Source organism: Chiroxiphia lanceolata, chromosome 6 (genome assembly GCF_009829145.1).
Source record: "Chiroxiphia lanceolata isolate bChiLan1 chromosome 6, bChiLan1.pri, whole genome shotgun sequence".
Lineage (NCBI taxonomy): Eukaryota > Metazoa > Chordata > Aves > Passeriformes > Pipridae > Chiroxiphia > Chiroxiphia lanceolata.
This window is the reverse complement of record NC_045642.1, coordinates 19,538,949-19,557,024: the sequence shown is the minus strand read 5'-3', so window position 1 is coordinate 19,557,024 and position 18,076 is coordinate 19,538,949. Positions and strand designations below refer to the sequence as shown.

Genomic DNA, 18,076 nt, shown 5'->3' with positions numbered 1-18,076 from the left:
TAGGAAGAGTAGCACACACTGGAGTTCAAAAACAGACCCAACAGATATGTAACAGGTCTAGATTCCATCTGGAAAAATGAAGTATGCCTCCCTTTAGAATAAATCACCAATCTACCTAATTATCATCCACAGATCAAAGCAGTGAGACAAACAGATAAACCTTCCCTGTGCAAATGGGCAAGCTGAATCTCATGAGACACGAGTGACAAAATCTACTCAGCCACAGCTAGGCAAGATTTAGTTTTCTTACTCTGGATGGCTGTATGCCAACAGACAATCATGGCCTAAATTACAGTCTTCAGAATTCATGCTTTGAGACACAGGGAACACAGATCACAGGAAAGCACTCCACACAGAACTCTGAGATTGAGAATGAGAAGGGAGAATGCTCCTTCTGAAGGCGGCCCTAGAATCTGAATTACAGAATTTAAGCTATGGCCAGAAAGCTAAACTAAAGGGAATCCTACCTCATTTTGTAAGGTACTTACTGATTTACAGAAGACAAAAGTACGCAAGAAGTTCCCCTCTCCAATCAAAAAAACCACAAACACTAAGGCCAGACTCATCTAACACAGACATTCTGAAAGATACTACTAGCAAAACAGAAGGTAAAGTTCAGGTCTCGTTATTGCTTCAGCTCGTGGCAGAAGAATAAGCAGCACAGATTTCCCTGCAATATCATCAGGAGAAGTGTGATTACACACAAGTCATTAACCAAGACTAAACACAGGGTAAAGCACAAGCTTGGAACAATTTGAAACTAACAGCCAAGCAAGGTCTGAGCAAGTCCAAAAAACTTTGCGCACTGTCCTAGCTAAAGCAGACAGGAAGCTACCTCTGTTTTTACGCTGAGCATATATTGGTTTTAAATTTTATTGCCTTAGTCTCCCTCCATGCTGTAACCATACATATTCAAACAATAATGGAACAGAAGGATGCCAAATCCTTACCTGTTAGCAAGTAAAATGCAGAAACTAAAAGATAAACATTTAAAACATTACCAAAAAAGGCATGTTGCTGCTGCAATAACTGCTATTTTCCATTATGGTTTGGGAAACAATCAAGACACTTTTATAATGAAACTCAAAACACTTATACTACACTCAAGAGAGCACTATTTATTCTGAGACAGTCAGAAGTGATTAAGTCTATTAATAGAGCCAGTTATATACAGTAAATACTTCCTGATATAACTGTATAAGACATATGTCACAAAACAAAATAATCTCCAAGGATATTAATGCTAATTTAAACAGGAAGGTAAGTTTATAATGAATGACAGCAACAACCTGATTCATCTTCCTCACAAATCTTTTATAACTCCTCAGTGGATTTCACACACAAAGAATGAATGTCACAGTAAGTTTCCACAGAAGTATGTGGATGACAATACAGAACTCACTGTTTTCAAGAGGTAGATACAAGGCTTAATAGGTGCAAAAATGTAGACTTCACTCAAGAGCATGGTCACACTGGATTGCATGTGCAATGACATAATGAAATTGTTTTAACTACCCTGCTGTCTTCTCAGTGACTGCCTGTCAACTCACTGAATGGGGGAATGCTTGCTTAATTAATAGCAATGCTAGTCTAGATGATGGCTTATGTTTTTACTTAAATAGAATAATCTTGCTATAAATCTAGTACAGGGCTTACACTCAAAAATAATGCTTAGCTGGTCAAGAAGGCATGATTCATCCACTCTGCCAGGTGTGAAGAGACAATGAGCTACTGCATATGTATTACTGGTCTAGCCACTTTCAAAACACACTCCTGCTCGAGTGAAAGTCTTTTACCAGAGAGGTCCTGAGGGTTAAATCCATTGCCCTTTGATATCAACTGACATCACTATTCCTCAGTTTTAAGTGACTGCGCTTCCAGCCATTTCAAAGAGCACCGTGGAATGTGGCAGTGTCCAAGCCCTTCAAAATAAACTTATTTCATACCAATTGCTGCTAATTACACTGTAGGAACTCAAACCTATATGAAGGTATTACACTTTAGTCCATGTGGCAAATGCACTAAAATACCTTTACATAAAGAATACTCAAATTCCATTGCATGCAAGTCAAACTTGATTAAACAGGTTGGGTAACAGCCTTTCAGAAGGATTCTCCCAGTACTCTCAAACCTCCGTAAGGCCACATGAGCAGCATATCAACAGCAGCGTTGATAAAAGATGGCAAAAGGGTGCATGTGTATGTACACACACCCACAAATCCCCCACCACCACCACCAAACACACCTCCAAAGCTTTCCCTTCATGTTCAGGATTCCTTGTACAAGCAATACAGTTAGTGGGTAAAACGCACCCTACACCTCCTCAAAACAAGCTCATACTACATCAAATCTCACCTCCCACAGAAGCTGTTAAAATAAACAATAAATGCAACAGCAAGGGAGAACCCTCAAATCAGCTTTAGGTAAGCCAACCTAGTTTGTCTCTAATGCACCCTTTAGTTAGACAGCAAACTACAACGAAGGGTGAATTCCACTCACCACTTCCCACATCTCCACTCAACTCATATTACTCATCAGAAATGGAGTGGAACACAAAATATTCCCCTTCTTCAATTTTTGAGCTCAGTATGAACTGGATAGTGGACTGGTATGACAGTTGATTAACAGAAGGACAAACACTAGAAGACTGCTTAACTGCAGGCAACAGGGCTGAAATTCAATTTCAACTACTATGTCCTCCAGTTTTCATGGCTAGGTAGAGCTAGATAAATCAACTTGTTAGCAAGGGACAAATAGCTTCATTGGAAAGGACAGAAGTTTTACTCCTTAAAAGCATCAAACTTATGTCAACCAACCTGTTGCTAGCCTGTATTTGGAATTTCCACTTGACTGGAATTGATGTGTTGAAATGAGCAGTTTTGTTTCCTTAACTGCTTGTTCAGTAACAGATCAGAAGGTGACAACAGGACAGCTGCCAACCTTAGAGCTAACATACAAAATGGTTTTGGTCAAGCTGATCTGGAAGTAACTCCGAACTGAAGAAGAAACAACTTAGAAACTAACTGGATTCCATCAATAAAGTACAGATAAAAGGGCAACCACAGCTACCAAGTCTACCTATGATAATGTGGGTTTTGGCCCTCAATTTTCACACAAGTGATCAGTTTGTAAGAATTTCCAACGACGAGTGCACTCAACTTTGCAGAAAATCCAAGCGAGAAAGCAATAAGGGCAATGACATACATGTGGGTTTTTTTATTTCTGTATGCAATGTAATGTTTAGGCACGTTGCTTGGGACGCCTTCTAAAATAAATCATTGGCCATTGTTTAGAGTATCATTTTGGCTTTAAATACTGGTCAGGAAAACAAATGATGTAAAAAATAAATGAATATTACAGAAACAAAAATGGATTTGCATCTAAAAGTGCAGGAGTATTTTAACCCTTTCACCAGACAATGTGGCAATATACAGTATATTGCTTCTGTTTGTTTGAGAAGGCTGTTGGAATTTTACACTGACATAGAAAATTATAAATTACACAGAATTAGTTTCCATAATCACTATATATATACACAAACCAGCTGTGAAAAAACTGGTTTAGAACATACAAATGAAAGCCTCACACAGATCAGTACAGTGAAATTAACAATTAACATGCTCTGCTGCCAAAATTTGTATTAAAAACACTATTTACTTTTAAAATGCATGTACTGTAATTACATTAGCAGCACGGGCATTTCATTTACTTGACTTGTCTAAAAGGATTATAGCGTTTTAAATACGCAGATTGTTCTGAAATGTTCCATTGTATAATGCTTGGTATTGAAACTAAATCTTGGTGAACTGTTTAAAAGGCAGGTGAACCACTTAAACACAACAAGCCATGTGCACTCCAAATATTCTAGTGTTTCACCTGTAAGGTATTGTTTCAAGCAAACTAGACTTAACAGAACATATGGCTTTACAGTAACATCAATTTGTCAACTAAGCTGTTGCAATAAATACTTAAAATCTCTACCAATAGACTTACATTTTTTGATCTGTTTTGAACAATACAGAAAACAATTACCAATTAAAAAACCTGTTGTAAAATGTTGAACACCAAAAAATTCTTATTTAAATCACTTTTGTAAGCTAAAACAACCAAAATAACATTTATAGGGCATTTCAGTTTCAGAAAAAACATGAATTTTCTTTTTCTTTTTTACAAGGTGAAAAATGTAAGAAAACTGCTAAATACTTTGGTCACACTAATCGTCAAATAGTTATGTCTCAAATACATTAGATTTTTGTATTCACTTTTTTTATAAAACTATTCTTACAGCCATTTTAACTATAGTAACACTACTGTCATTACATGGGTAGCAGGATCTTATTTCACAGGCCCCCCGTTATTTAGAACAATACAATATAAACATACGCAAAAATTATTGGTATTTTTCAATGTGCAATATTTTTACACTTATGAATTTCTGTACAATGTCTTAAAATCTAGAATATAAATGTTGCTGGTCCTGATTCCTTGCGAAATTAGTGCAGCAGTGACTGGCTTCAACAGGGTCTAGATGAAATCCTCAAGAAATACTTAAACACCTGGACATCAGTTCTTCCTCTTCAGCCAAGGTAGCAGACATCACATATCATACAGGGCCATTAACGGATGCCTCTCCTAAATGGGTGTGTTGATCAGTCCTAAGAGGCCAAAAAATAATGTAAGTATACAAGACAGGTTCAAAACAAATTCAGGTAGATACAATAAAAACCAAACCAAAAAGCAATCCCAGATCATGTGTAGCATAACCCATGAACTGAAGAGAGGAAACATGTGCTAATAACATCCTAATCCCATTTATCTTCTGCAGTCCAGCATTTCTGGAGTCTTTATTGCCTAATTAAGCACAGCACTCAATTAACCGAACACACCACTGAAGTGTTTGATCTTCATTAACAGGGATACAAAGTAATCTCTAGAGAGGAGATATCTCCGAGAGAATCACTAATAAAAAGCACATTTCTGATACTTATCCAAATCTTATTCTGCAGGGTAAAATGTGATACCAGGAGTATTTAAGGTTGCACTGGAAAGTAAGCAGCTAAGACTAAAAACTGCTTTAGTTACTAATCTAATCTACAAACATCCATTTTACAAACACTTTGCATGTCAGTCCATTAGGATGAAAAGTTCAGGAAGTATGAAGGAAAATAGGGAGCAAACCTACAAAAGTGAAAACAGTAACAGTATATACATTTCTAGATAAAGAAATTTATTAGTGTAAACATAGGCTCAATTGCTCTGGACTAGCACAAAGATCAAATCAGAACATTAAAAATATGCAAGCAATAAAGGCAAAAAATTTCAACTTTCATCCAATGCAAGTCTACGGAATACACTTGAAGATTCCCTAAAAGAATGCAAATACTGCTTGAAACTACAGAGGAGAAAAGTTACCTGTAACTCCTGTTCTCTGATGGTGGACATCACAGAGAAGCCACTCTGGGGTCCGTGCTCTACATGCACATGACCAGCAGGAGCCCCCTAGCTAAGTCTTTGGCTGCTAAGCTATAAAAACACTTTTTAAAAAACACATGTACACATTAGAGAAGAGACAGCACCAGACAAAATCAAACACTTTAGAGAAACCTGGAAGGTAAGAAACAAGTGCTGCACGGACAGGAAGTGTGACTGTCTGCATGGCAGTCAGTGGTCCATGACAGAATAGGGCTCCTAGCAGAGATTACTCCTGCCAGCCACCAGCCAGAGACCTAGCTAGGGGACGCCTTCCACTAGTCATACATACATGGAGCCCCAAAAGCACAACTGTGTTTGGTATTTATACTGTGCTTACGAGGATCTACTGCGACAGCCACCTTTAGAGAAAGTACTGAGCTTTGCTGAAGCCAGCTGGATTCAATGAAAGGAGTTCCTTGAGACTTCCTGCAAGCCAAAAGCAATCCAACAAACTGCTAGCTCTGAGAGCCCTCTGTTGGTTTAGACAGGCATCTTTGCTCAAAAGTACCCAAAGTACTCAAAAGTACCCAAAGACTTCTTTCCTATAATTTAATGCTTATCAGCATTAAAAAATAGTCTTGATAAAGGCAGTACCTCCAGAAGAGGCTGTGAAAGAATTTTTCGGTTTCCCACTTTAAGTATACAGGGTTGGGTTTTTTTCTGATTAGAATCCACTTCTTGATCAAGTTCAAGATTCATGCAGAGCAGAAACTTAGTAGAAAGGAGCTAGTTACATACTAGCTCATAAACAAGTCTATAAAAACAGAATCTAAATTTTTCAAACATGCTTACATCTTTTTTTAGTCTGCATACAGTATAATCAGAACATGTATGTAGTAGAGTTCTGCATATCAATTCACTATTCTAACTTGATAACATTGTCACAAAACAGAATGTGGATATTTACAACTCCCTGCAAGACAAATACATTTTGATGACTCAAGAGTCTTAGAATCAACAGAAAATATAACTTGCGAGAATTTAATAAAATAGATGCAAGCACACATTTAGACTGAGCTAAACTCAATCTCTTTAGACCAGTCCTATTAGAGAAAACAAACAAACTGCTATTTAGAGGATTGAAAGCATCCTTGAATGCAGTTACCTCTGTTCTGGACTGCTGTTAGTAGGCTGAAGAGCTGAAGGGACCTCTTCTGCAACCTCTGTATTCTCTTCTACATATTTACAAGAAGGATCCTGCGAGGTAGACAATTTTCCTTCCTCACTTAAAAAAGAAAAAAAAAAAGTTATTTAATTTGTTTACTTTTTAAGTTTACTTATAGGGAATTTCAGGCAACAGGAGAAAACACAGACGGGTCTGTATTTCACATGCAAATGGATTTTAAGTTACGATTGCAACATGAAGGTCAAGCACATGGCTCTAGACTTTACAAACACCTAATGATGCACTGGTGTTTACATCCATTAAAATTTGACTGGATAAAAGGGCAGGAAATACAGTGATTGCAAATAAGATCAGAAAGGAAATAAGGAACGTGTGTGATGCCTGAAGTGATAACAAATCACAGTCATGATCCTTTACTATACATACCGATAGGATTTCAACACTCTGAAGCCAGAAGTATGCAAAAATGGAAGAAAGTATAAAAGAAATTCAAGATTCCCTCAGAAACTGGCATTAATAAAATCTGTCCATGAAACACATCAGCAGAATCATTACCATCTTTCATTTTAAACTCCCTAGTAACTCCACAGTGAATACAATATATGGGTTATGTGGTACTAAGACTGCAGCATAATCTATTTCACAAATTTCCTCTTGGAGACAAAAATCAAAGTTTGGTGAAAAAGCAGTACACTCAAACTATATAAGACATTACCATGTAACCAGACAGCCTCAAAAGTCATTAGCAAACAAATCTTCTGTTTTGCCTCAAAACCAAAGCTTTTCTGCCTCTCTATTCCACCCTCTTCCACCGCAGTCACACCATTATGAGTGCACTAAAATAGAAATTTGACCATATATACCTGCGAGAGACAGTTATAAGGTAGCTCTGAAGTAGACACAAACATCAACCTTATACCTCTGTGACAACAAATCTATTTATGCAAGAAGTGCCAATCTCCTCTGCTGGTTTTCCTCCTATTCTCACAGTTTTCCATGGATCCTTTAAATTTCAATGAATCCTTCTCTTTCCTCCTTCTACACGCAGAGCCTACAAAAATACTGTCTTTTGTATTGCAATCTCTCATCAAATTTCCCCATCTAATCTTCCCATCTCATTTGCCTTAATACTCTTTGTATTAATTCCAAACAAAATACTTGTCACCATCACAAGGGGCATCCTAATTTTTTTATTTTCTAAAGAGGTAGTCTCTTCTAGCATTCTTCCTTCTCGTTCTCTATTCTGAACTAAGTTCACAAATCACATTTTTGTCCTTTGCAGCTTTCCATAAATTAACTACTGTGCTTATAATGCTCCTCCTCCCCTCAACATTGACTTCAACATCATAAATTTTCTACTGACAGAAATCTAGATGAAGTTGAAGTCTGGAAGCATCCACTTTGCAAGGTAAACAGGCCAGAATAGGACCTCCTCTCGCTACTCTAACTGTCCCTTAATCTAGACTTTTTCCCAGCAAGATGATTTAAAAAAGAGCCACTTGAGCACTGACTCAGTATGAGGCCACACTTCTCTATCAGAGTAGAACAGTCTCTATACTTTAGACCTCATCTTTGAGCCTCCTTCTATGTTTCCTTAACATTTCCTTTCCAAATCAAGATCCCAGAGTCCCCACTGCTAGAAGTTTTCAAGATGCAGTTGGACAGAGTGCCAGATAACATCATCTGGGCTCCCTTTCCCACCCAGATAATCTTTCAAGGTCCCTTCTGACCTCGGTAATTTTATAATATCGCCTCCCTTTGCACATTTATGGTCTTTAAACTATGGTTCAAGCAGATAATTCCATGAAGGTAGGCAGGAACTGCCACCACATGCTGCCTCCTTATGTTAGTTTTTGCATCAGTATAAGAAGTCACAGAACTTCAAAGTGCACATGAGCTAAAGCAGTTTAAGGAGAAGTTTAAAGATACCACGGATAACTAAATCAAATTGAAAACATCTAAGAGTGAAGACCATATAAAAACACTCTCCAAAAGACAGAATAAACTGGAGAGCAGATGCATCATTTACTAAATCAGCAAGGCATGTCACATCAGTCTGCACACTGTCCCAATACTTCTCTAAGCAGTTTCGGTTCAATTCCTCTACTGATGCCATTTGATTTATAAGGACTGTGAAGTTACAAATGCTCCCCCCTCTATACTGAAAAACATCAGAATTTAAGTCAATCAGACAGTCAAAGGGATGGAAGCAAGAGTGACTGAAAGCTGCTATGTTTCAAGTTCTATTCATTTTGGATGGTTCAGGAATTATCTACTACCACTAGCAGGACAAAGTAAAATTAATTTAAATGACAGGCACTGCTAAGGACTAACACTGGAAAAGCTTTTTCTACTGAAATCAACTGAGTTTGGTGGTTTTTTTAGGCACCTTCCAAGACATACAGACAATTTCTTTTCAATATTTAAAACTAGAATAGAGACAGATACTAGGAAGTTATTCTAACAGAATGAGAAGAGGGTTGCAGGCCAAAATGCTAGTAGTATGTTCCAATTTGTTAAGATCAGGGTGGAGGCAAGATATACCAGCTTCAATTAATGAAGGCAAAATTTTTGCAGGTCAGACTGTTTGTAGTCTGTTTCCCTACATAAATATTTGCTACTAAATAAAAGACATTTGATCACTAAATCTAAGATCATAAGATCTTAGTAGATGGGATTAAGTAGACAAAACTGAAATGTGCTTTATTTTCGTAAAAGGATCAAAATGTTGATATATATACAATATGGCTAAATTCTATGTTATAAGACACTTATTCTTAAATCACGCACTTGGTATCAAAAGGCACCAAAATTAAGGAGTTGCTCTTCTGGTTATTCTAGAATTCCATGTGTCGTTGTAGTCCAGAACAGATTTAACACCTTGTGCATACCACCAACAGTCATCACCCCAAGTGTCTGACAAGCTGCTCTCAAGAGCAGTGCCTGGTTGGCCTTCCACTTCTGTCCTCCATCCTTCTGGATGAGAAGAATGAAATTCCAATCCTAATTCCAAATCTAAGAATTCTGTGCAAAATTTAAAAAGCTTCGTTTTGATGTTAAAAGAACTGTATAGGAAAATTGCACAATAATGTGCACCAGGGTCAAAAGTTGATTCAGTCTTCCACTAATAACCTGCCACTGAAACTAAGGCTTGATAAGTGAAGTCATATGTTACAGTAACTAAGTAGAAGTAAAATTTCAAAACAATTATATTGAATAGTTTCTAGTTAAAGCCTCAGGAATTATCACTTAAAAGAACTCTTTTTAATGACAGTGTTCCATCGACAGTGCCTACTTTACAAGGGGGGAAGACAATAAATAGGTATAGTTACCTTTTGAAAACAGCCGTTTCAGTTTTAGCATCTACAGTTAGGCTCAGTGTCTCCTTCATGCTGCCATTCATGACTGTTTCAGTTACCTTGTCTGCATTCTCTACATCATCCTCTCCATCTGAGCTGGCCTCCATAGCAACACTTCCTGGGGCTAGAATATAAGTAATTTAGTACATGGTTGGTTATGTTTCTATTTCATGAGCAAGCATATAAGCCAATATAACCAGAACAATATTTTTGCAGTTTTGTACACTTCTTGAATTCTTCCTTACAGAGAGAGTCACCTTTTTTTGCAAGTGCCACATAGATATAGAGAGCACATAAGTACTACTTACAGATGGCTTAAGAAAAAGCCACAGTCTGTAACTTTTTTTCATTTTACAGGCCACTTAGTGATTTAGACTGACAATTACTACAAGTTTGCCTAAACAAGACTTAAATAGGATTACAGAGAAAAATTATGTTTCTGTACAGCCAAATTCATGACTCAAGTCCACACAGTTTAAATGTGACCCTAAGTTTCTGAGTACAGACAATCCTTCGGGAAGTCCAGTCTCCCTGAACTTATCTGCACTTCTTGCTCTGTCTGTTAGCGATATACATAAAAAAAGTTCATTAAAATATTGTTGTCCTTTAACCAGTTCATACATGTAGAATAAAAAATTAGTGTGTGCATAGTGAACGTGGTTTGGAAAGGAATGAGTAGGAAGGAGAAATCTGAACACATTGAGGCTACTGGCCTGTTGCAACATTGGACAAGACTGGAAGCTACCACTCTTCTTGGGCATCAGCTCAGCTAAGCACTGACACAGATGAGAGGATTCTCTAACAGAACACACTTGGTTTCTGCAACGCTTTTCTGTTCATGATGTGCAGACTTTTCAGAGGTAAAGGTAACAGTAATAGTGGCTCATGCTTTGAATTGGAAACTATTGTAAATAGTGCAGAAATTCTTTGAAAAGTCATTTTCATTACCTGGCAGAACAGCAGCAGAACTAAAAAAGATGTCTCTGGAAATCTAAAATTTTAAAGTTCAGGAAGATCTTTCTCAGGTACAACTCCTACAATCAAGCATTTGTGAATGCAGTATACTTACCCTCTAGCGGTGTTGCAAGAGCAGTTACATTTGCACTCAAGGGATCACCTGGATCTGCGTTCGTTTCCATTTCCACAGGAGAATTACTTCTTAAGGAATCTTTTGAGCTTCAAATACAGTAAAAAAGCTTTAGAAACATTTCTGAACAGCAGAATGAAGTGTTCTTAAAACAGTATTAGTTCTCTATCAAAGCTCACTATAAAAAAGTTCACTAGACCTCTAGTGAAACCTAAAGACAGCAAGTTCGTAGGAGTCTTGGAAAGACGTGCTAAACAGAAGTTCAGTATTGCAAAATCCACCAGGACTGAGCTGAGGATGTTTGATGGTCATTTTATTCTGACTTGTTTGATTTGGTTAGTTTTCTAAATGCACTCTTCACAACTTGAAAGATGGTTCTCCGAGACTGCCAATGTAGTCATCATCCACTGCAAAAGTGATTTCACCACTTTATCATACATGCAGTATAGCTACAAGTTTTTCATTCTGAACAAACTCAAAAGACAAGATTTGGCCACTTGAAAAACTTCTCACCATTTACAGAATAATGGCTTTTCTATCCAGTAATGTGGCAACACCAAGTCTTCATTTTCTAAACACTTAATTTGGTTATCAATTTATCCGCCTCAAGCATAAAACAATACACTGTTTCACGTTGAAAAAAAAAATCAAACTCTTATATCTGAGTTGTTTTAATGCCCAGAGAGAAAAATCAAAAGCCAGATGTATAAAAGCAAAGTCTTTTGATTCGAGAAGGAATCAGTTCTTGATTGCTAATATTTGGCAACTCAAGATTTACATCTATGTGATTAGGTACATACACAAGACCAGTTACTTTCTGTGTAGAGTTCCATCAAAGACACAACAGGCATTATCTCAAGTGTTCTCAAAATAGTGCAGAACTGCCTAACCTAGTTATTAGAGCTGCACAACTACATGGGTTGCCAAAACAAACAAAAAAACCCAACAGAAAACCCCTAACAAATGAAATAAAAACCCCAACCTATTTGTTTTGTAACATCCATAGAACAGAATCATCATAGACATTTTGTGACCTTTACATTCAACAGTTCACGTTCAACCCTTCACTGAGTTCAGTCTACACTAAAAAATAAGCAATAAAAAGAATTACAGTCCAAATTTTGGTCAGAAACCAATATTAAAGGACACAAATGTTCATAAAACCCCTTTAAAACAATGACATTAGTATCCACTCATCCTAGAAAAGCCTCCTATGAAGTAGATCATACAAAGATACGCTGTTAGAACACATGGGACTGTTTGGACACTTTCCATACACTTCGTATTCCACCAGAACTTCACCAACACAGGCTTGCGTAGAGATGGACACCCCAAGGAAACCAAACTTACTCTGAATAACTCACTGTCTTACCTCAAAGAGGATGTGAAGTCAGAAAATGAAGCCCAGCCAGTTTCTTTTGCTGGCATAGGTGCTTCAGTACTCCACACACCAGACCCAACAGAATCCAGACTGGCACCATGTGCAGTCTCCATGGGTACATCAAAGTTCGCTGACCAGTTAGGTGCTGAAAAACCACCAAGAAGTTCATTAGGAAAAAAGTTTAAATAAAGAACATGAATGCACATATGCCTAACACACTGATTCTCTCTATGCACATTCCAAAAAGAGAAAGTAAAATTCCTAACAAGACTTCAAAGCACATGCAGAAAAATCCTCTATATCCTGTTAAAAAATGGATGTATTCTCTAAAAGGAAAATTCTGCTAGTAAGGCAGAATTTTAAGATCAGTAACTCAGAGTACTCTGCCAAAAAAAGGCTATGTTTATCTGAAGAACAAAACTAATAAATCATACTAGATCACAAGTATAATTCCACTTTATTCTTTAAATTAGCATCAACATTTGTTAACAGTTTTCAGAACTTATTTCTATAATAATGAAAATCCTAAGAGTTTTCATCCCTTTTTCAATTTCTTTAAATAATTTCTCATGCACTAACACCACTGCTAAGTTTCAGAAAAGTTTAAGGCTTTTTACAACTTAAAATATTTATTGGTATTCTAAATTTTGGAGTAACTGTGACTTAATAGCATCTAATTTAGGATAGGTCAATTCAAAATACTTCACCTACCCAAGGGAAACATGTTTTTCATTAACACTTACATACAAAAAAACAGGCTGAAAAGGAAGCTCTGACTAGCAATTAGAAATTCCAACCCAGGCAGATATGGGAGGAGACCCACATGGATCAAAACTTGTTTGACACACAGATGCCAACGACACCAATCTGACAAAAGAAAAGAAAACCCTTAACTTTTCCTTCTATTTCAATTTAATTCCTTACAGTCTAGATAAACACAGGGCTTTTACCTATAGACATTGCCAATTTAACTAAAGCCAGTTAAATCTTGACTTGAATGTGAAAACTTTTCAACCAATTACATCAGTTAAGATTTCACATTATAGTCTCCTGATGTGCACCGTTCGCACATGAAAACAGAACAATGCAAATTCACTTAGCTTCTGTAGGAAGTCTTTTAAAAGAGCATTGTTAGATGAAAAGTTGGACTGAAAGGCTTCCAGTAAAAATATCATCTTTCAGGTTTGGAGATTAACAACCTATTAGTTTTGCAGGCATTCAGCATTTATAAATGAGTACAGTTAGCCCTTCCCTTTCTGAGACTCCTCCTTTTTTTCCCCTCTTGAAGAGTGATAACATGAATTTTAGAAACAAAAAGTAATTCAAGACGTGTAAGGAATTCGAACTTCCCAACATTTGCATGCTCTGTTGTGAGTGGGAAAGACTACTTTAAGACAGTTGGAATAAAAACAGTAAACGAGGAAAATCCTACAAAATCGGTCTGCTAGATCTAACAATTTCCTATAACCAAAGCAGTAGGGAAAAAAACCTACGTACGTTCACTTAAGTCTACTTCCATTTTGTCTTCTGTATTGGTGTGCGACTCAAACAAGTCTTGTTTCGTTCCATCCTCTTCTTCAGAATCTGTACTTTCTTCACTGTCCGTACTGCCCGAACTTCAAAGACAAAGAGATAGTTTAAATTTTGCTTTTAGTATCAGACCCTGGGCACTAAGAAATACTGGAGAATTTGAGGCTAAAAAGAATTACAACAACCATTATTTCTGATAGATAACTGAGGTATAATTTTTACGTATTAGTACTCCCCTCATTTTTCTCTCAAAAAAAGAAGGTTTAAGGTTTTTCACTTGATCAGGTGAAGAGGCTTTCAACAGATACTGAGGGAGGCTGCAAAGCCCTGAGCTTTGGGGACTAGATGCTCCTTCCTCTCAGTGCATCTTCCTATGTCCACAACCACACTGGTACTGTAGATAAGACAGTGAGGTGTACAAAGGTACAAAGGCAGCTGGGTTGCCTTGTCCAAGGCAAGAATGGCTGAGCAGGTTTAAAAGCAGAGGGAAAGAATAAGCAGCAGGAGAAAAAAACCAAAAAACCTCAAACCAACAAACTACAGAAGTTGAAGTACATCTTCTGCAAATTATGGCTGGAAAATAAAACACTAGAACCATTTCCCCTCAAAATGGAAATGCTGGACAGTCTGTACTAATGGCCAGTCTGAACCAGAGGACAGGTACATTATTACAGGCTCCCTATACTGCTACTTGGATGAAAAACACATTTCTTACCTGGAACGCCTCTGGGACTCTGGTGTAAAGGCAATATGTTTTTCTTCCCAAATGTCTTCTTCATCAGAGCCACCATCATCAAACTGCTGTATCCGTTCCTTACAGCATGCCTCAAACAAGGCTATATTGCCCTAAATATAGCAAAAGTATAAAATACATATTTATGATTGATCATAAATGATTGAAAATATATGACTATTCCGAAGACAATCTTAAACATTTCTCTAAAAGCAGCAGAAAAACAGAATGTCTTAATAATTTAAAACTTCTCAAAAAATATTCAGCGCTGCTTGTTTTACTCGGCTACTAACAAGCTGAGTGAACCAAAGAACAGCTAGGAGTTTCCATCATGTTTAAGAATAGACAGATCAATGACACCAAAGACCTTTCCAGATAACCTGACCACCAAGTTTTCCAGCTTAATACTGATCACAAAGAACAAAAACAGTGCCTTCCAATTAGAAAATCTCATGATACAGGAATAAGGTAGGGTAATTATTTTCCAACAATTACCCATAAAAGGAGTAAATATAACCACCACCAAAACTTTGAGGTCCCACATAAGTTTAAGCCAGTAATTTTTGTGACAGTACTGGAAACACATACTTACACTTTCATTTGTATTGAGGGTAAAGTTGATGTCCGAGACGCGATCAAAAGAAACACTACAAGAAAAAAGCAGATGTATTCAATAAAACAAGATTTTCTATTATGACATGAAAATATTTCTCTTTGGTTTCTTATTTTCCAATAATCTAAAGACCAAAGACAGTAGTTTCCAACATAAAACAGTCAAATTTCACATAAAGGAGGCCTTGCACTCATGAGATTTTTCTAACTGTAAAATATTTTAAATAAAAGCACAAAACAACGCTACCTCTACACTACAGTTAACCATAGAGATGCAACAAGCCTAAACAAGCATAACTGAAATTACATACAGTACTGTTATGCACTGGAAAAAGTCTAGACCTAAAAAATGCCTAACCTGACATGATACAGCTCAAAGTCCTGCAAATATCTGCATTGTATTGCAGTTCTTACATATTCTAACTGATTTCACCACTCTATCTAAGGACCTTCTCAACTGGAAGGGACAAAATGAAAAATGTAATACCAAGTTCTGTTTCCTAACAAAAAAAGTATTTTTAAACCAATCACTGAAATATTTTTCCAAACATAAGACTACATCTTCACTTATTAAGCTATCAAGAAATAGAGGAGGAAAAGATACAAAACATTACCAGACTTGCAGAAGAACCAATACATTCTTTGCCTAGCTACACACAGCAGTGCATTCAGCAGAGCATGTTACTACTCTTCCTCTAATCTTCAATGCATTACAAAGTAAGGAGAAAAGTAAGTGGTCTAAAGGAACCTAAGTTTCAAGTGTGATTGAATTACTATGCAAGTTACCATCTGAATTATTGTAAAACAGTATGCAGGTAACTTAAAGTGTAATTGATTCTTGCACAAAAGGCATAACTTTAAAATAACTTTGTCTACAGCTTAATTCAAGTCATGAGTATATAACAGCGTATCTATCACAAATCTCAAGGGACCTCCTTACACAAGCAGTCATCTTTCTACCAACACAGGAGACTTCCAAGGGTATGAACTGAAAGGAATTCCAACTCCTATCCTTGCCAAAATCCACTTGCTTCTAAAAAAGTTAAGGAGTACCCTGAGTTACTTCCTCTATCATTGTATCTTAGTCTATAATCTCAGCATATTATGTGATGTAAAAAAGCAGCAATGCTTCTTAGATGGCACATACAACCTTTAGTTAGCCACCACTTACTCAACATGCCTTACAGAATAGCACTGACATTATTATAAAAATACCCTTCTAAAAACCATCTTGAAGTAATGCTTTTTACTCCTATCTGCATGTTCTTGCATCCCAAGCCATGAGGTATTACAACAATCACAACTGACTCTACTATCAGCAAGAACGCCCATTGTTCACTTTTCCCTTTATGGTACCAGTTTGCTTAGAACTGAAGAAAGATACCAGTTTTTGTAGAGGGTGTTTTTTGTTGTGTGCTGGTTTTTGCTTCGCTTGTTTGGGGTTTTTTAACCTGACTGAGACTGTTCTCATTTCCTCATCTTTTACCATATTTGTAGAAATAAGTCTTAACTGCCTTGACCTTATAAACAAAGGTAGATTTACAATGTCCTTCCTTACTGTCCCCTAAAGTATTCAGAGACATGTTGTTCCTGTAATTTTTTCCAGGAAAACTTAAAAGTAGAGATATTCATCTGGTCCAGTACATAGATTCAGCAAGGGAAAAAAAAACCCACTTTGAGACAGAAAAAGTGAAAATGCCCTAAAGCAATACCAGGTCAATGCAGAGTCACAGCTTTCAAAAGCAGAGTTATAATTTAGTTTTTTATTCCCAAGCACTGTGTTCTCAATGTTGACACAACTAGGACATTAGAAAGGAAGATAAGCTGTTACTTTCCTCTGTAAACTGTTCAGAGATGCTTCCATCAATGCACACAGATGGTACAAAAAGACAGGACTGACTGGTAACTGCCTCACATCGGTAAATGCTTCTGTTTCCCATCAGCAAAACCACAGCCAAAACCACAGTAATAAAGAAAATTCACAAGACTATAGCCAAAGCCAGTATAATGTTATACTCACTTGCCGATGTCATCTTGATCAGCAAACTTCTCATCATTGAAGCCAAACTGGTCAATAAAATTGGACGTCATTTGTTGCATCTGATAATCAGAAAAGGCCTGGCAACCCCAGGACCAACGACAGTGATATAATGATTCTAATAATATTCTAAAATCTATTTGCCCATTTTGCTCCAAAGAAATAAAAGTCTATCTAAACTAAACATAAAAGGACAGGAGAAGGATTTGTCTTAACCTTTAAATTTTGAATGGCAACATCAACTACAACTCTTCTTACATTTACTGACTTGAAAGCCAGTCTAATAGCAGCTTTCAATAAAAAAGTTAAATCTGTAGTTTAATCATATTAATCAGCACCTTTCCAAATGCACCCCGAAGAAACAGTGAAACAACACAGCATACTCTATAAAAGAAAAAGCTGTCTGTTCAAAATAACATGAAGTTATAAGTAGCAAGAACCCAAAAAGTAGATTTTATATAGATACTAAAGCACAGTTGCATATTTATCATGTAGTTCACTAGCAGTGTTAGTCTCAGGGAGACATACCAGCAGCACCTATTAAATATCTAGAAGACCTAAACCACTGAATATTTTCCATCTCAGTGCAGCATCACTGACACAAACGTACACTTTTTTTTTTAAATAAAGATGCCAGTGTTAACTGCCAAGAGATGGGAACATACACATTAAGGTACATGAGGCCATCTTCTCCTATCCATAACAATAGTTTTTGTCTCTTATTTCCCAGGACTATAA

General features: G+C 36.8%; 1 protein-coding gene across 7 annotated transcripts in view; it reads right to left on the bottom strand.

Moving 5' to 3' along the window:
* Positions 1-1,098: 1,098 nt before the first annotated feature.
* PPP6R3 (protein phosphatase 6 regulatory subunit 3) overlaps positions 1,099-18,076 on the bottom strand; it is a 55,562-nt gene continuing 38,584 nt past the window's right edge. For 2 of the 7 annotated variants that reach the window (XM_032690109.1, XM_032690105.1), the window contains exons 16-25: positions 17,321-17,418; positions 15,281-15,335; positions 14,671-14,801; positions 13,923-14,041; positions 12,417-12,570; positions 11,027-11,133; positions 9,931-10,081; positions 7,025-7,042; positions 6,578-6,697; positions 4,250-4,655 (exon numbers count right to left, since the gene is read on the bottom strand). In XM_032690109.1, the coding sequence (XP_032546000.1) occupies positions 4,604-4,655; positions 6,578-6,697; positions 7,025-7,042; positions 9,931-10,081; positions 11,027-11,133; positions 12,417-12,570; positions 13,923-14,041; positions 14,671-14,801; positions 15,281-15,335; positions 17,321-17,418 (1,005 nt within the window). In that variant the 3' untranslated portion in view covers positions 4,250-4,603. Of the gene's footprint in view, positions 4,656-6,577; positions 6,698-7,024; positions 7,043-9,930; positions 10,082-11,026; positions 11,134-12,416; positions 12,571-13,922; positions 14,042-14,670; positions 14,802-15,280; positions 15,336-17,320; positions 17,419-18,076 lie in introns of all 7 variants that reach the window. The other 5 variants (XM_032690106.1, XM_032690108.1, XM_032690110.1 and 2 more) reach the window with 5 other exon arrangements.